The sequence below is a fragment of the Ailuropoda melanoleuca genome, chromosome 15, assembly GCF_002007445.2.
Source record: "Ailuropoda melanoleuca isolate Jingjing chromosome 15, ASM200744v2, whole genome shotgun sequence".
Lineage (NCBI taxonomy): Eukaryota > Metazoa > Chordata > Mammalia > Carnivora > Ursidae > Ailuropoda > Ailuropoda melanoleuca.
Window position 1 is genome coordinate 47,079,411 of NC_048232.1, and position 20,300 is coordinate 47,099,710.

The 20,300-nt window shown below is 36.5% G+C and overlaps 1 protein-coding gene across 2 annotated transcripts in view; it reads left to right on the plus strand.

The window, feature by feature from the left end:
* The window catches only part of TRHDE (thyrotropin releasing hormone degrading enzyme), a 367,482-nt gene extending 360,738 nt beyond the window's left edge, over positions 1 to 6,744 (plus strand). Inside the window, exon 19 of one of the 2 annotated variants that reach the window (XR_004620882.1) lies at positions 3,958 to 3,988. Coding sequence is in view for 1 of the 2 variants with exons in the window: in XM_034644164.1 (XP_034500055.1) it covers positions 3,958 to 4,101 (144 nt within the window). In the remaining variant the exon portion in view is untranslated. Of the gene's footprint in view, positions 1 to 3,957 lie in introns of both variants that reach the window. The other variant, XM_034644164.1, reaches the window with a different exon arrangement.
* Positions 6,745 to 20,300: the final 13,556 nt, after the last annotated feature.

Below are 20,300 nucleotides of genomic sequence, written 5' to 3' on the forward strand. Positions count from 1 at the left end.
GCTAAGTCTCTGATTGTAAAATTCAATTTTTTCCCTGCTATGTGTTCCCAACCCTAAAGGATTTTGTTCTGAAAGCCCCAGTTCATGTTTTACTGAGTTTTTTTTAATAAAGGAAGCTAAATGAGAACTTCTTTTATATCCATATGAAACAGAATGAAAGAACAATTAAATGAATGATTGCTTCCAATTTTCTCTGTATTTAAATGAAGTACTTTTAATTTCTTGATTTTACATTCAATAATCAGTGAGTAAAAGACTCATTGAGTCACAACCTGTGAAGCCATTGAAGTGAACACAGAAGTGAAAAATCTCTTCCACCCTTCCCTTCCCCTCCTCCTTCTCTCTTGTAGCTCCCTTCTTTCTCCTATCTTCTCCCAGTTCTTCTCTGCCTTTGCCCCCTTTCCTGCTGCCTCTCTCCTGTTCCTGCTCCGTTTTCTTCTTCCTCAAACTCTCTATCTTTCATACTTTCCTTGCTTCAGGTATACCCAGGCCCTGGGAAAACATCTTTTAAATGGATATTCATTTGATTTTATGATATACTGACCATTTTGTTTTACTTACTTCACACATATTTTTAATGTTTTTCCACTCAATTTAATTGCATTTAAAATGTCCTTGTAATGAAAAGTGCAGTTTCAAAACTGAAACTAAACTGTGGCTTTCATTCCATTACCTACCAAGCAGCTAACTTCACAAAGCCATGTCTCTGTGGTATGAGCAAGGAATCCCTTCATAACATGGCCGCTTGTGCTGACTTTCTAGTTTGACAACTGCCCTCTGAGGCTTTTCCATCCTTTCATTAACTCATCATTGTCTTTAGGACTGGGGACCACTGTTATGGAGTGGGATGGGAGTTTGCTTTGTATTGGTAATAACCCCCCCCACCATTAATATAAAGAGGGTGAGGACATTCCAGACTCATCTTCCTATACCCACTGAGTCTCACAAGCAGAAAACCCAATGTGTTCCCTTTGGATGGGGGGGGCATATTCTTATTTTCAAGAGTGTATATAGTTCAGAAGGGAATCAGCATCTTTCTGAATTCTGAAAACTCAGTTGAGATGTTAATGGTCCCCATCAGCCTTAGGGGCATTCAGTCGAGAAACATGTATCCTTGCAAGGTCCCTTCCCCAAAACCGCATTCTAGTATCTGCAACTGGCAATTTCCTTCTAATTACGTGGCTTTAGCAATTTGAACACTATTTCTCCATGAAACAATGTGTTATTTCCTTAATTTTAAACTAACGGAAGTACAACCTGAGGGAGCTGCAGAGGCCCTATGCCAGTTTTTCATACTAATGTCTGTTAAGCAATTCTCTCCAGCACTCGTTTCTCTGCTTCTTGAACCTAATCTACAACCCTGTTGTGGAGGAACGGCGATCCCGTGCATCACAGACATCCCATTTACAGTTTTTATGTTGAAAATATAAACCTCATAATAGGGCAACAGCTAATTCAATTCATTTATATGGTTACTGAGAGTATATTATGTTTTGCAATTTACAAATAATTTATTTTGTGATGTTTAGGGTCTAGGGTACCCTAAAATCAGAGTTTTTGTGAATATGAAAATGTCTTCTAATAGAGAAATTAACAAACATGTCTAGAAATTTTATGCTAAGAACAGGAAGCACAAACAACTCTGACATCTTACTAAATGCTATTTTATAAAAATGTCTAAACTTGCAACATTTTCAAATAAAAACATAAGATGGCATAAATATTTAGGAAACACAATAATAAAAGCTAATAACAGCAGAAAATGTACCAAAGAGCTGCAGAAACAAGCAGACAGGAATGCCAAGTGCCTTCCATCTACCCCGTGCCCTCTAAAGTCAGGCAGGGGTCCAGAAGGTGCTATGATCCCACACCCCAGGACCCGTTATATGGCTTCCCCAACCACATGTTTGCCAGAAGAGCTGCAGAGGCATCTTGGCATAAAATCAATTTGTGCCAACTCTAGAAAGTGGGCCATATGCGTTCTGACGAATAAGCCACTCCCAAGATTCATACGAGTCACCTCAGGCTCTCTGAGCTCATGAGGCAAGTATTTAGTGCGCTTAAATAGTGATTTAAGAAATGAACCCCTGGGTACCCACCACTTACATTTTTTATTGATGGTTCTCTTGCAGGATAATCTGACCTACTGTCTTTGTGTCAATAACACATTCATATTCGAATCCGTAGTTTGCCTTTGAGGAGGACCTAAGCGTTTTACTTCACGTGTTCAGGCTGGCTTGCTGTCTCTCTCATGAGGGGCCAAGAGCATGCTGCACAGAGTCAAAGTTGCCGAAGGGTCATTCATCACTATCCGGCATGTTTAGAGCTGCCGAGGAAAGAATGTAGTAATGCAGAATGTATGTTAAGAGGAGTAAATATAATTTTTTCCTGATTGACATATATTATGTAAAGAATACCACTGTAATGTACATATTTTTGTAATAAAACAGTTCAAGACATAGAGCATAATATATTACTTGTTGCTTTAGGAATATAGACCGAATGAGTCCAAACATATAAATACAAATGAATTATTGGATTAATCAGTTAAAGTTTAAAAATATGATTCAATGTTTCCATTAGACATCCTTTTAATATCTGTGTGCCTGTTACGGGCCTATGTGTGTGTGGCACAGGGCCTGGAATATTGAAGACATTCAATAAATTCCCAGGTCTTCCCTTCTTCCTCTTAGTATGTGTAAATTTGGTAAAATGTCAAATCAATTTTCAGGATAGCATCAATTAATCTTTGTTGTATATTGGATGTTTTACATGTTGGTTATCAAAGAGTAGTGATTTTGAAGTCTTATAAAGGCTATAGCTCTGAGATAAAGCTATCCATTGCTAATGCTGCAGGCGACATGGGGCTTTGTAGGAAAGTAAAGGAAAAACTTCGAGAATACCCATGGGTATCGTGTAATCAAAGTAACAGTGTCATAAACAAACCAAGCTACCAATGAACCAATTTCTAGACTAACTCAGAAGGGCATTTTAAATGCCCCTCCCCCCATCTCCCTGTCCCTGAGTCAATCTTGATGCGCTCTATTTCCCTCCTGGCATATCCTCCATGTGGCCCCCACCATGTGATGAATCACACCCCACACTAATTACACCACTAATGTTTCTGTGTTGCAAGTTGATTTTTCACATTTGCCTGTTAGCATTGCGATTGTTGGTTGGTTGCCGGTTTCTTAAGGCATATCAAACAGAAAGAAAAAGTGCTAATATTTAATCTGGAAAAATCCCTGAATATTCTCAGAATGCGTGCACTCTCTAGAGAAAATCTTATATCCAGAAAAATAATAGCAAAGCATTTTAAAATTGTAACTTATTTTAATTAAATGCTCAAAGTATCTAGCTAAATGAGTCCACATTTAGCTTTCCTTCATTCCCTCTGAGTCACTCAGTCAATTGAAGTGTCATTAATCATCCAGTTTTCATAACATCGTTACTTTCTTCCCACCACCCAATAACTGGTAATCCCTTGCTGCCAAAGATAATGTCAAGCCCTCGTGCTACTTATTTGGAGAAGATGAAGAAGAATTGGTTCTCTACCAACAGAGAGTGAACTTTAATCCTTATCTTCAGTTTTTAAGGCTATTTGTACATTGGATAGGCTTCGTAATTAGAACTAGCCTTGGCCACAATCCCATCAACCTATTATGAAAAGATAAATACATCTATTTTAATATTTACTTATGAAACAAGAAGCTGAAGTTGGAGCTCCTGAAACTGTAATGTCCGCTCTTTTTTCCTTCCAGTTCCAGAAGAAACGACATCGCACCTGATGGACACAGTTTGTTATATTGTATTTCATTAGTGAGCTTGCTTCACCTATTAAATGTGCCTTCTGTAATGACTGTGGCATTTTGTTTCACATACGTTCTCGTTTATATATGCTAGACAGGAGTTTGTTTGAGACGTGCATATTTACCATTCAAAAATATTTCTCTGCAGCTGAAGACATTCATGAGGAACTATGACGGCATAGCTGCTGCCTCTTTCTTGAGAGCTGTGGAAACCGTCGAAGCCAACGTGCGCTGGAAAATGCTTTATCAAGATGAGCTTTTCCAATGGTTAGGAAAAGCTCTGAGACACTGAAATCTCTCTCATAAACAATTCAACTCCGAATTTTGGGAGAAGATCTGCTTTCTGTGGAATGAGGAAAATGTACTATGTGGAAAATGGCCAGATTTTCAGCGTTAACGTGTGGGAGGAAATTTTTTTTTTTTTTTTAGTTTTTGGTTTTGGGGGATTTTTTGTTTGTTTCATTCATTGTGTTTTGTTTCTCTACTGGGTGTTCTTCTCTAAAGAAACTCTTGCAAGTGAAACTAGCCATGATGGCCTCAGCTGTACATTCCTTGCCGTACAGGACCAAATATGATCGTGGTGCATGTTGATGTTTCAGTCAGTTTGGAAAAACATATTCAGAATATTTTGTGCATGGTTGTATGGTCCTGCCTGTGTTCAGCATGCTTCTTTAAACTGTCCGACGTCATATGTGAATATATGTTACATCCAGGATGGGCATTATACAAAAGCACAAAGATTACCTATGACAATCAGTGTTGCAGTGAAAGAAAAACTAAAACAGGAATTCTAATCTTAGTTCTGGGCAATGTGGGAGGTGAAATAGCCCTTTAAGTGATCATTATCACTTCTTTCAGCACTTGAATTGTCTTGCAATGATAACTGTGTTGCTAACTCATTTTCTTCGAGTTAAAGCCTTGTATATGTTTAAAAAGGCATATAGAGCGTGTATGCATATGCATATGTACAGAGGGAAGCCCTATATGTATATAGTATGTTGTACACTGCGTTTCTGCAAAGAATCTCTTCCAATCATAGAAACTTTATCTCTTTTTATAAACTTATGCAAACTCTGAAAAGGCTGAAAAGAACTTATCTTAACACTGTCCTTCCTGACAACGTCCTGTCTAAATTTCTCAACCGTTACAGATTTTTTTCGTCTATTTCCTGAACAACGGCCTATTCTACTATATGAAAAGGAATTCGAACAAAATTTATGTATAAACACTCTTCTAACTCTCTAAAGTGGCAGCCATGTATCCTAAATATAGATTCCGTCATCATTCTGGTCAAACTTCCTGTTGCATAAAACAATTGTGCACATTTAATAATTATCAGTGCCGAGAAAGCATTTCTTTTCCATCTTGTTTGTTTTTCCATCTCATGTTGGGTGGTCCAGAGGGTTAAAAACTCTCTCTCTCTCTCTCTCTGTAATGGTCTTTGTGTCTGTGTCAGTCTAATCCTCCATTAAGTGACTGGACCTCAAGTAGGTCTGATACCATGTAATGACCTTTGATCCCAGTTGTGCCATCCATTCAGAGGAAAGTTACTTTCCTTGAGCAAAGCTTTTCCTTTGGCATTGACAGCTCTCTTCTACCTAGGAATTCTAAACAGCCCTTGTCATGGCTGTGTGTTATGTAACACAAATGCTTTTAAGTGGTATTCTCACCCAGTAGGCCAGCTCTCAAAACATTGTTTAGATGATCCAAAATGAACATATTTTAAGTTTGCCATTATAAAATACCAACACAACTCAAGCCAAAAGTTTGTGGACCACTTTCTATTGTCCTGAGGTTTTCCACTCCTCCACATTTTCTTGCAAATTATTGAGAGAAATATATTCTAACAGTCACTGAACACTGGGGGAAAAAAGGTGTTTTAGAAATCAGAGCCATACATTTATTTTGAGTCTGTAGTAAAAAGGAGCAAATAACTAATCCTTTGAACAAGTATCACCTACAATTGAATTTTATCTTTTCAGCAATTAATATCTATTACCCATACCTAACATTTTCAGCACTTCATTTAAAACACATGAATTTTAAGGACACTGTGTGGTATTAGTAAGACATAGTAATACTGAGTATAAAATCTAAAAGTCAATCTGCCAATCAGAAGTCGTGAAATTTAACTAGTATTTATCACATATATAAAATCCTTAAGGGACAAGTTCTGAGACATCATGATAGTAAATAGCACACTGCTGTGCAGGTCCAAAACATGTACCATATCACCCTTGGATTCATGAAATAGAGGTAAATAGATAAAAAAAAATTAGAGTGGATGTCTTATTTTGTGTCATGAATTATTGAAAATTCTTCGTAGTTGTGACATTCTTTTTGAGTGAAATCACCATTTCCAGATTTGAGTTAGAAAGGCTTTTAGAGTTCTTTTTTCCTCCCCACTGTTAATAACCTTAATCCTCTTTCAGCATTTTAGTGGCCTTGAACAACTGGTTTAGCTACAATGTCAAATCCTAAATGTGTATGTGCAATGTTCGATACCTCATAGAATATCTGTTCAACGGTATAGTAGTATCAATGGCATTGAGATGGAATTTCTGTTCTACATATTTTTCAATAATTTATCCTTTCCAATGTTGAAGATTATATCAGGCTTTAACGTTTTTTAGTTGTTTAAATAAGTAATATTTTCAAAAATAATAAAATGACCAATGATATCTCTTGGAATATTCTGTAAAATGTAGTTATAAAATTCTATTTTCTACATAGCGTTTTTATCTTTTTTCTCTTCTTTGTACGTTTTACAAGTCCTATATATGCATGAAATAGCAAATTGTTGAAAATGTTCAATATCTAGGCTTAAATCTTTACTCTGTCAATATATGTACAACACAAAACTTGGTGTCAATTAGGACTAAATTGTTTACCATACCGAATATTAAATATCACCAGGTAACTTATAAATAAAAATTTTTCCCCATTTTCCCTTAAACTTTTCATAAAATCATTAAGTTTTTAAAAAATAGATGAGCACTACCTCTAAGGTTAATTTCTACAATGTGAGGTTGATTCCTGAGTTTCAATAACCCAGATTGTACTTGGAGCTTCAGCTGACTTTGGCTATTATTATTTCTAAGACACTTTATATCATAAGACTGAGATTTTTGTGGCAGTGCTATTTACAAACATAACTATAATATCTTACGAGGTTATTAAGATTATAACATACTTATAAATTGCATTTCATTTGCAAAGAGCTATTACACATGCTGTTTTATTGGGCTCCTTTCAAAAACATAATAAATTTTATTAGCCCTGATAGTCTGGTGAGAAAACTGAGGCTCAGAGTAGCAACATGAACCATTGAAAATTATATAGTTGTTATTTGGGGAACAGGCACAATAACCTTAGACTCTCAATAAAACCTTCCTATGACAAAACTAGAAAGACGTTATTGAAATGCCTTTATCCGTTGCACGAGTTGGAGGTTTTCCAAATACCAGAAGTAGCATCAAAATATGTGATGAAATAGGTCTACAAGAATTATATTATTTTTTAAAGTCTGTGTTTCTAATTGGCATGATGTCAAAAAACTGGATGAAATGTTCATCAGCAACTCACTTCAGTCAGTATAAGCAGCCCAATATTGTGATGAAAAATATAGTTCATTGATTATAGTTTCTTTTTTTGATCTTTTGGGGAACACGGTTTAAATAGGACTTTAAAATGGTGATAATTTGCTTCATTTTTATACACATTTCTCTGGTAAACTCTATCTGTGGTAACAGATGGTCAGACCACAGATAAAATGGTTTCCATCTAACTCAGTGAAAATAATATTCAGTAAAATGTTTATAAATCTATGCAGACTAAATTGTAAGGGAGCAGTGTTTGGACAGCTGCGGCGCAGGGATTCCTGAAACTTTACAATGATATATTTGATTAAAATCTACTGGCTGTTAAAATTTTAAGGAATTTTTTTTTTCCCTAAGAAATTGAAGACCTAAAATAGCTCAATTATTCTCAGGATGATCCTGAAGTAACCATATATACCTATTAAAGACGTAGTGAAATTTTATATAATGAGAAATTAAGATTCCTACACCTGATTTTGTCTTCCTTTACCAGAGGTCATAGCTGGATTATTATCATTTGACACTGCTAATTATATAGGGCAAAATTTGATTTAATTAAACAAATATTTATAGAGCACATTTTATTTCACAAAGCACTCTGTGAAGGGAAAGGAAGAGCAGAGAAAGGCCTGAAAGAATTGACACCACAATAAATGCAACAAACATAAATCATGAACCAATCAGAGTGAGGGCAACATGAAAAGTAATTACATGAATTGCATGAAATACAGAAGAAAAACTAAATTTTAGGTATAGATAATATGCAATTATTTTTGTACACTAGTTTTCAAAACTTTTATGGTACTTGAGGATAATTCTCGATGTTTGATTTCACAGTGCTTAATTGTGTTTTACAGAAATGTGTAACATTTAGAAAGTATAATAAATCCACGTAGTTTAAACTTTATAATTGGAATATAAATTGGGATAGAATTTACCTTTAAGAAAAGCTACTTGAGCAATTTAATAATATCAGTAAGTTGCAGAAGGATATTTAACCTACTGACGTAAGAGTAGTTCAAGTTTTCTAAAATGGATTTCGCATACTATTTGTATATTCACAGTGTGTTAATTTTAAGTTAATCATACATTCTTTAAAGCAGGTTCAACAACTCTTATCCTAGGCAATAATGTATTTGTTTGAATTAGTATATGTGAACTTTAGAGTACAAAAATGTTCTTATAAAATATTCTAAAATTTCAAATTTTAGTTATGTAGGAGTAACCTTGAGTAAGGAATTTTTTTATTAAATTATTTTGTTTAATGGGGCTTCTATTCAGGAAAACTAACAAAAGGGAAGTCTAGGAGCTTTTATTTTCAATTTTATTTTTTGAAATTTTATTTCAAAGTTTAGAAAAGTTTTTAAAGAGTCTTAATATTAAAAATAAGCAGTTGGTGAAAAATATATGTTCTAATTTTAAGTATACTGCTTATGTATAAGTATATGCATTGTATTTTTAAAATAAGTTTTTCACAAATGGTCATATTAGGAGAAAGTATGATTTTATTCAGATTTTGAACACATAGCACCTTAAGGGACTTTATTTTGAATATTCAGTACTTTAAGGATAGTACATTGAAGATGTCTGTCTTTTGTACATTCCCAGTTCATGTACTAATGCACTAAGAAAAAAGAAAAATAATAACTAATCATTCATTTTTATCGGAATTAATTTTTTGTGTGCTGTATTAATGTTAAATTAGGTCAAATAGAGGAAAAGAACGAACATTTGAGTGTCTGCTAAATGCCAGGCACTATAGACATCGTCTCATTTAATAACTGAAACGCCATCAGTTCCAGCTTATCAATGGGGAGACTGACGTTAAGGGTTGGGATCAGTTTACATGACTGGTGGTAGGTATTAGCTGGGATTCAAAACCCTGCAAACCAAGCCTTACGTGGCTCAAATCAGTCATTAATCTGCCTCCATTATGCATAGAAGCCTAACGATTATCCATAGAGACCACTCTCTATGGAGGATTCGAATACTTGCTTACTGTTTCATTGTCCCTGACTCATTTGAGAAAACGATGTCAATTAGAGCATGTTTGACACTCGTTTCTTAACAGTTACTTCATATGGCCATGGCTTATAAAAGTTTTCATCAAAATGTTTGACATTAGTGTGTTGCCTGGTGGGTTTTAAGCTACAACCGATAATTAACGGACACTCCAGACCATTAGCCTCGAAAAATAAGTAAGAAGGATGGTTTGCAAAGTTCTTCACTGGTGGACCAAAAGATCAGGTTAAACCTCTGTCCTACATGCAGAGGAGACCCATTAGTCCAGCCAGAACTTTCCTTTCGCTGAGCAATGAGGTCAGAGAACTATTCCTTTCTGCTTGGAACCGGATAGGTGAACTGCAGCTGCTGAATTTACTCAGTTACCTTTTCCATTGGCCGGCTATGCTAGTAGATTCGGTTTAAGATAACTGCTTTGACCCAGCTCGGCACAGGTCAACTGACTTCTAATCGCACACATTTTTATTATGTCATGTAAGTAAATGAGAGAGTGAAATGTTTTATAGCAAATATTACGGTGAAGAACATCTGCGTTGAATGTACAGTGCATTTATCTTCCATGTGAATCGTTCAGTCGCTCTCCCGTTAACCCCTACTAGGTTCACAATATTACCCTTGCTCTTGGACACTCTCCTGTTCCCACCTTCGTATAACCTAGCACCTACTGGGTGAGAACATTCGCTCTTCATTTTGTGTTATTCGGTTTTATTTAAAATAGGTTTCTTATCTATCACCTCTCAAGTACGAAACATTTTTCAAGTGAATTTCTCCTCACATGTGGTTTCTTCCTCTTAAACTATGGTTTAACGGTAATCTCACATTACCTTTTTAAATGCTCCCTGTGCAACGTCACATATGAATATACTTGCCATTTTCCTTTGCTATATTTTAGTCCCTTTATGTTCTGATAGTCATTGAAAACATTCAGACTATAAAATAAAACGCATTATTTCTATGACGCTTATGCACTCTCCAGTTACTTGGAGCAAGATGAGACATTCTGCCCTTGAGCTTTCAAAAGTGGCTTCATGGACACCACTGAATTCGTCAGATAATCTTTTAAAATATTATGTGGACTATTTCTAATGAACTTAAAGTAATTCAGCAACAAAGTTTATTTTCCTAAAGCCATTTCCCAAATGGACAGACTTATTTAAAATATGCCAAATGGAAACACTTTTTTTTCTTTTTAATATTTTATGATTTAGAAACAAAACAATAATTATTCTTTTAGTAAATACAAGTCACTAAAGCATTTACCAAATAAATAACTTTGTGTTAGTTTAGCAGATAGATATTTTCTATGGTATGCCTTTAAAATTAGCCAGTAAAAATTGAATCAGTATGTATTCAACATGAAATTTTTATTCCATTACAACCAAGCACTAACAAAGTGTATTTTTCTAAATGAGAAAGTTTGTCTTCTGTATTTTAAGCAGAACAAATTTGAATTTTGCCTCTGACAATAAAATTTTGTACAGTAATATGTAATTCATCACTGTCTTAATTTTTCTGACATGTGCAGATAAGGCCAAGATAAATAATACCTTCTGCTTTTTCATTCTTCTGTTTTCACTTGAAGAATCCATTTTTAAAATTCTGAGTATACACACCGCAGAGGTCCATGAAAAGAGAAAAAAGTCACTTGCTTTTCTGATGTGGGCTTTTCCAAAACTATACACATACCGCAGCTAGAATAAAGAAGTATGTATTTATGCAATAGTGTAAAGAGAAAAAAAAATACCAAGGTGGTTTTTTTCCAATTATATGCCCTTAGAATAAATTAAATGATCTGCACTTTGGTAAAAGTGATTTTACCTGCAATGCATTTCAGATTGCTTTTTAATAGGTTTCCCACATTGGACAGACTGTCAGGATCTCTGAATTTCAAAAACAGTCTTCAGTAACAACAGGACTATAAAATATATATAATCAGGACTCATAAGTAGTACTCAAAATAAATTTTTCGATGTCTCTGGGTTTTTCTCTTTCTAAGGGTTATTAAGAGAACATTAAATTTGTCTCTGTATAGCCACACATTTGAGCTTTTAACCCTGATACTTTATATGGCTGTAGGAAATCCTCCTCTGTCATGAGCATGAAAATAAGAAATGGAAGGCTTTTTTTTTTTTTTTTTAAGAAATGGAAGTCCTTTAAAACCAGAGTCAAGACTATTCCTATATGTATCATAGCCAGTGTCTACATGTGTATATACTGGAGATACGTAGATGTATATACCTATTTCACATAGATAGATATCTCTAAAATCTATATCATCTATACATACACATATGTCTATTTATTTCTGTACTCAAATGAAAATTGTGCTGTGGAATAATCACAGAAGTCAGAAAATGGTTATTGTAAATATCAATTGGGGGAGTACTGCATAGGTACCATTTTTACCTGAAGAGCCTGTCACATGGATCATTAAGTTATAGAAGCATGATTGCAGGAATTTTCTAGGAATCATGCAGGAACTTATCAAGAAGCAATTCTGATGAGATCAGGCATATTCAGGGTGGTATGACTGTAGACAAAAAAAAAAAAAAAAAAAAGCCATTCTGCCTGGTCCCCAACCCTAGAGATTCTATCTTAGTAGGTGATGGTGGGATGTGGTCATCTACATTTTGAACAAGATTGTAGGTGATTCCAGGGGAGGTAATTCATCTAGACCACAGTTTAAGGAACACTGGCTAGGCTCGGGTTCTCTGCCTGACTTGGCATGAGATTCCCCCAGGTAGCCTTTGAACCACACTGATGCCTGGGCTGTACTTTGAGCCAATGAAAAAGAACCTCTGGCATAGGGCAGCTGCATCAGCATTTTTAAAAGACCCCCAGTGATTCCAATACACAATCATGGTTAAGAACCTCTAGGCAGCCGATACCAAATTGAACAATAAGTCCCTTAAGGAATAGTTCCGGAATGTTACCCAAGTACCTATTTTTAGAAATCTAAGAGGTTCTTATTATTGTTTGACTTTCTTCACTAAATACAGAAGTAAAAGCTGTGTTGTCACTTAGCTGAATAGTGAGAAGCAAGTGAGAAGCTTGGACGACGGCTTTCCCTGCTGTGTAATCCATCACCGGCGCTGTGCAGGAAGCCGAGTGCTGCCAGGCCATCCGTGCACATGCCTCTTTTTCCCTGTGCTCTGACACTGACAGTCTCTTATCACCCGCTTTGTCTTACATCCTTTTCTCTACAGTCTTAATGACTATGACTATATCCACATCAATTATCAGCAATAACAGTTTTTCAACTTTATTTTGCTTCGAAATAAATGGAAGGCCCATTGGCAGAGTGTTCCATCAAATGACTGCACCTTTGCCCTTCCGAGCAGAGCAATCGTTTCCCGCACCTCAACTGGCAAGTGCCTGAAATTGGAGCTCAGGCCTGACACATGGGATAAAATGGCCACATCAGGGAAATAAGCTTACCATAAACTATTATTATAAACAATTATCATCTGGAATATTCTTTTTTTCTAGTGCTTTTCCAGTTTCTTTTACTCTCCCTTCTCTCTCTCTTTCTCTCTCTCTCTCTCGTTGTGACCTGCCCGCTGAGCACTGAGACTTCTTCAGCAATAGACACTATATTTTCATTTGACATTGCAAAAAGAATAGTGAAAGTTTTGAGCTGTTGCCATATCTGTGTGCATAATAGAAAGTGACATGTGTTCTTGGGATTGTCAAACAAGGCCCAAAGGGCATCTGGGCACATTGAAACTGCCTGGTTGTGCTCTTGACTCCTTGTGCTCATTCGTCAATTCTTTAGTTATTGGCCTCTCTTGGGTTGTTAAATTTTGCTTTCCTTTCCTAAAATCTCTGGCTAATTAGAGATTTCAGAATACAAACGAATTCATTTTTTTCACTGAAAAGGAAACTAGAAATATCGCCACCTCTGGAACATTTTAGCAAACTAGTAGAGGGTGAATTATTTAATTGGAGAATTCTTGAGCCATATCTGACAAAAAAGCACCCTAATCCCCTCTATCCCTACTTCTGCTATTTTTTTCTTCTCCATCTTTTACCCTATATGTAATTGTCTTGATACGATTTAACAGTGAGCCAATTTGCACGCGGAAAGGAAATTTTGCTGTGGAGAAAGACCTTCCAAATTAGTAGCTTTTTATTAAGTTATTAAAATTTGTACAATGACTAACTTCACTGAGACATTTTTTTGACAAATTCAGGTCTACCCAAGAATTCCAACTGGCTGCCAGGTAGTGTAAAGGAGGGAACTGCTTAATGAGCAAAGATCTGTGTAGAAGTCCTAAAGCTGAAATCTTAATGGGAATGGCTTTAATCCAATATTACTAGGTAGACATACACCAAAATTTAGCACAAAAAGGGGATGGGAAAGTAGGCTTGCCATATTTAAGATGGCGGTGGAGTTCAGCCCACAGAGATATTGCAAAGAGGCAACAAGTGTCTAGAGGACTGCAGACACTTGAAGTATAGCACCAATATACTATACAAGTCAGCTGTTCTGTGCTTGGATGACCTCAACATTTCTCAGTGATATTTGAGTGAAAATAATTGAGATAAATGGAATGCTGCATGTAATAAACACAAATTTAAATGTTTTAAGTGTGTGTGTGTGTGTGTGTGTGTGTGTGTGCTGTGGATGGAGGGGGAAAGGAGGAGAGTTAAGAGCAGAGGAAGGAATCTTAAACCAGGCCTATTTTCACATGGAAAAAAATGAAATTACAGTCCCACATTATACATTAAAATCATTTTCTAATCTTTCAGACTCAATTTATTCAATTTGCTAGTTTGAAAATTCTCATCTTGTTGCATATGAAAAAAAATACCTGGTGATTTAGGAGAGAGATTTAGACTGAGATGTGATATTATTAGTTTTGGTTCAATAGAAAGTGACATGAGTTTCTAGAACTGTCAAATAAGATTCTGGATACATAGAAATGGGGTGTTCTCTTGAGTGCAAAAAGAAATACCAAAACCAAACTTTGGATAAGTGAAGCAGGAAAAAAATCAGATTGCCTTTTCTGGTTAATAACAAAACATAGGAACTCCAGGTAAGAGATACAGTTGAGTATCTGCCTGTTTTTTCACAAATTCATTTTAAAATAAGGGTCCCCCATGTGTTCAGTCTCTGTTCATTCTTGTTACTTGAATAACCTGAGTGATGGCAAATGCTTTGTCTGAATTTTGCGTGTAAAAACTTCATTTGCTTTGACTACAGATATTTATCTTACTCTAATAATCACTTGAGAGGCTTTATTTTGTAATACAGACCTTGTACAGATTGACGAAATTGCAAGAATCAAGCGAAATATCACCTGTTATGCCCTATGTACTGTATTCTTCTAGTAATGCCTAAATTTGCATCCAATACTGCTAAGCCACATCTAAGTTAAATATTGCCTGTTCTTTGGACCCAAACCAAGAAATTAAAATTTTTGTTCTTGTTAAATTTTGTCATGCTAGAATTTGGGGATTCTGACCTTGTCGGTACAATGGATAACTTCTCTTTCTATGTGAGCAGCGTATCTTCATCCCCATTTAAATCATGAGATGGGAATTTTTTTCCCCCCAGATATCATTGTGCCAGCAGATCTGATGCTTGTCAGGAGTTTTTTATTCAATTAGACGTGTAGACCCAGTGCTTAGTCGATGTTTTTGTAGGACTTGTTTGGGGAGAACTTCTCTGCTTACAGACTACGCACCACCTCCTTCAGGGGTTCATTAAGGGAGACAACATATCATGGAAAAAGAGCACTGCACTGTGATTCTCATAATTTCACTTTCCCTAATTCAGAAACATTGAAATGACAGCTACCGACATACCACATAGCCAAGAAATGTTTTTACTCTCATATGTTGCTGAAGTTTTTTGAAGAGGAGTAGAGTGGGTTTTTTTTTTCTCACAGTTTTCAAACTTACCCAAATAAAACCAGTTGAAAATCTTATCATCTACATTAGACATTGATTTATTCACAGTTAATTTTTTTTGGTCAATTTGAAATCTCTCTCCTCTGAATAGATTCTCTTTTTAGTGTATATAGTCCTTACTGACTATACCATCCATTTCACACTTCTTTGATAGTTTATATCAATATGTTTTATTTCCCAACTAGATTATACGTTCTTCAAAGGTAGAGATGATATCTTTTTCCATTTCTTGACAGCAACTTGAAATATAATAAATTTTCAATCAGGGGCACCTGAATGGCACAGCGGTTGAGCATCTGCCTTCGGCTCAGGGCGTGATCCGGTGTTATGGGATCGAGCCCCACATCAGGCTCTTCTGCTGTGAGCCTGCTTCTTCCTCTCCCACTCCCCCTGCTAGTGTTCCCTCTCTTGCTGGCTGTCTCTATCTCTGTCGAATAAATAAATAAAATCTTAAAAAAAAATTTTTTTCAATCACATTTTCTTGATTGAGAACAACCTAAATGCCAGTGTAGAAACCAATGGCTTTTCCAGTATGAACAAAAACAGCACAGAGCAAGAAATGCTTTTGGGGATTTAGAAGCATAACTAGAATAAAAAGTGTTGATCATTTTAAAATATTGTAAAGTTAGAGCTTTAAAGCTCACTCCATTCCTTTAATTTGTTCAAAAATATCACTTTAGAGCAACACTTGTTATCGACTTTGACCTGCTTGGTGGAGAAAGTGGAAGAAGAGGAGGATAATAAGATGCTATTTCATGACACATCTATTACAGTAATTCATTTATAGTACGGAACCTTTGCCAATGATAAATGCATGTTACTGTGGTGCAATTATGAATGTACCTTGGCTTTTCAACAATAAAGCTGCCAAAAGGTTGCAAAATGAGCAAGGGAGAAAGAAATTGTAGTTGGAGAACTGAACTAAGCAAAAAGGAGAATTTTTTAAAAAGTGCCTATATTGCTCCCATAAAGAGATTTTACCCCCACTGTTAATGAAGTTTCTGTGATAACAAAGCACATCTTCCATTTACTATTCTATCAACTTCACATACACTTGACTTTGAACACATGTTGACTTCTAAAATTATCTTCATATAGAAAACATTCACAGTATTCCCTATTACCACAAAATATAAATCTAGCCAAGAAAATGATGCCACTTACAACTTTGGAATTCCTTACCAGATCATGATTGTACTGGGAAAAGGAACCCCGTGGAGACTGGAGCTAGGACTCAAGGAAAAACAATCCTACAATGTTTCTCCTTGAGTCTTAGCCTCCACCGTTACTGCTTTAGCCATATGCCAATACAGAGAAGGAATGCTAGGTTGCTTTCCTTTTGGTGGAGGTCATGGAGAGGGTGTGACAACTGGTTGAACTGCAAGCTAAAGCCAGGCAATCAGAGGCTCCTCACCCCCTCCTCTGTCCTTAGAATGCATATCGTCCCTACCATTCCCACACACTAGAAACTGTACCAAGGATGCAGCCCTGAAAGTGAGGTGTTCTGGGACCATCTGAACTGAATACATGACTGAACCCAGTGAAGGTCTCTATAAACTGAAAATTCTGGCTGGCTGGTGCAAAATCTACTTGTCTTCTGGTTGCCCAAGACAAGCCATGGAAGTAAGTTCCCTGGAGTGACTATCCTGGAGTGGTCTGCCCCATCCCTCAGTCTCTCCTTGCTGTCCATGTTGGGGAGCAGGGCGGGAGGTGGGGTGGGCAGTTTCAGATGTCACCTGGGGAACTACCTGGTTTGTGAACCAGCATTTTCTCCAGCAGAATATCATGTGAGGACAGATAAGATATAAAGTAGGGACATGAATGAAAGTAAAATGTGAATAAAGGAATCTGAGCTTATGTCCAAAGACACAGGACATACTAAACTCCCAGTCACTTGCAGTAGGCCAAAGGAGTATCATAGTTGATTTCCCCCATCCCCTCCCTGCCATGACAGTCATTGGCACACGTTTATGAATACTACTGCCCATTGATTGCAAGGATAAGTTGAGTCAGCCTGGCACCAGCAAGATAGGGCAGTTACTCCGAGCACACCCACAGAAACCCAGTATCCGCATATTGTTCCAAAAAGAGTTCATGATATTGCTGACCATCCTTGTGAGTGCTCTATGATGCCTTTCCTTCAAGAGCTCTGTAGCTGTTTAAATGAGCTTACCTAACCACGTGAGGACCTCTTTTTGATACTTCACATACTCTTCATCAATTACTCTTCATCAACATTTGGGCAATTTAGGGATACTTTTGCGGTGGTGAAATGAAATCTGTTCTATTGCAAAACTCCAAGTCTCTCCATTTTCTAGAACTGCTTATCAGAAACCATTGTTATTTTAATAGGCTAACTAGAGTGAGAGAAGGAATTCCAAACCCCTCACAGAGATCAGATGGTACATCAAACCTTTCCATCTCTTTATTTATCCTATCATTCCTTTAATCTGAATACTTTCTCCTTTCATCACGGCCTTCTCAATGCTATTTATCTTTTAAGGCTCCAACCACGTGTTCTTAAAGCGCGCTGCTTGCGTCATTTCCGTCTCAGTCACCTGGGGTGCTGGTTAGAGATGCAGACCGACTGCATAAATCAGAATCTCTAGGGATGGTCCAGAAATCTAAATTTTAACAAGCTCCCCAGGCATCTTTCATGCATGCAGAAGTTTGAGAAACACCGAACTATTCAAATACCGTGAAGTCTTTTTCACTGCCCCAGAAAACCAATGTACTTTATCTGTCTTTGGAATTTCTAAAAAAGTTTGCTTTTGTATCCTTCCCATAACATTTATAATATTCTGTCTTATATTCTAATTTGTCATAACATAATGATCTGTGCACTTGTTTTATTCCCTCCATAATAGGGATAAGCTTCTTGCAGACTAGGCCTGTGTATCTCCAGAGCATCTGGCATGGGGCTTTTTTTTTTTTTTTTTTAAAGATTTTTTATTTATTTATTCAACAGAGATAGAGACAGAGTGAGAGAGGGAACACAAGCAGGGGGAGTGGGAGAGGAAGAAGCAGGCTCATAGCAGAGGAGCCCTGATGTGGGGCTCGATCCCATAACGCCGGGATCACGCCCAGAGCCGAAGGCAGACGCTTAACCGCTGTGCCACCCAGGCGCCCCCTGGCATGGAGCTTTGCTTCGAGCAGGTGCTCAATTCTTATCTCTAAGAATGCATGAAATGTTACCTCCAGGCCTTTCCCCTCTTCTTCTGTCAGTGCTCTGTGAACATAAGCTACAGTGTAACTCCAAAACGCTTGTACCATATTAAAATAAATGAACTGCTTAGAAAAACTCTTGCTTGAACTAAGCTTAGTTCACAGAATTTGGTCCCAGATAAATAGTTGACTCAGGCTTTTTTGTTCTCTGTAAATCTCCTTATCAGCAGAAGGTTTATTTTTGAAATGCATGGCTCAATATAGTGGAAAGTAGTCACTTGAATCAAGAACTAAAGAACGATTCATGGCTCAGGTCATAAAAATTACCTATATGTCTGTCACTGGTGAATCATTTATGATGTCCTCAAGTACAGTTTGGATGTTCAAAAGGTTAATTTTGGATGCGCATTTTTAGAGCGTGTATATTTGTTTAGAATATGTCAAGCTACAAAAAGAGCATTTTCTTAAAAATGCCACTGTTTAATTTCTACAAAATCCAGGTGGACGAAGAAAGCATTCTCAAATTGGAGATCGGAAGCATGGCTTGAACTTCAGTTGTCCAGCTGCAATTATGATGTGTATTTCCTGGTACCTATTTTTTCTGAAATCAGAACATAACCTAACCGCTCTAAACATGTGTTGCTATAGATTTAAATGACCCGAGTGGTTTGTTTTTCTTTCTACTATTGGAAAGGCATGATGCTTTTCCTTCTCTTTTGCAAATCAGATAAAATGTAGTAAAGCACGTTCACACAAAATATAATCGAAGTACTGATTTTAAAAAACTCACATAAAGAACCTTATTGTGGTGACCATTTTGCAATATCCACATGTATCAAATCATCGTGTTGAACACCTTAAACTTACACGATGTCGTATATCAATTATATTTCAGTAAAGCTGGGAAATAAAGCTTACAGAAAGAGGATTGATTTCTCTAAGCCTGTTGTAAATATTGTAGGAGCCTTAATTATCATTCAATACCGCATTTAAATAAGACATTAAGCATTAGTGAAATTATGTTAATAAATTACACTAGAGTTGACATCTAAATTGCATCCATCATAGAAAGGATATCACAAATTTTTACTTTTGCAGGGATGGAGTAGACACACTTGAATATTTTATAGATATATGCCTTTCTTACATGATAGGGAAGGAAAACATTTTAGGGAGAAAATATGTTAGGCACGAAAACTACAAAAGTCCCAGGCTCAAATAAAAGGTGAATGCAATATTTTGAATACAAAAGAAAAGTCACTTATTAGCATGCTGTCAGAAAGTAATAGACATGCAGAAAAATAAACTGCCAAATGTTAGCATGTGCACATTTTAAATATATAAAAAAATAGACATGCAGAAAAATAAACTGTCAAATGTTAGCATGTGCACAATCAGATATCCTCTGAAGAATTCCAAGAAAGCTGACTCTCCCCTAATCAACCCAATTGGTTATTTTCTCTATCCCCACAGCGTTCTCCATCCAACCTTACCTGGGTCATTTGCATGGCCCAGGCCTAAATGGGGGTTGAATTCCTACAGAACATTTCTAAGTGTGTCTCCTTGCTTCCTGTTCTCCCTGCCTTCCCTCCAACTCTAAGATTCCATCCTACACACCTCTGCTAAAATGATTCTTTTCAAACTGTTTTCATCAAGTCACTCCTCTGCTTGAACATTTAATTTTCCATAAGTTGTTATATAAAATCCCAACTCGTCTTGCAATAACATCTTTCACCAACCGGACTACCCCTTCATCTAACCAAACAAATACTCATCACTTTCAGAAACA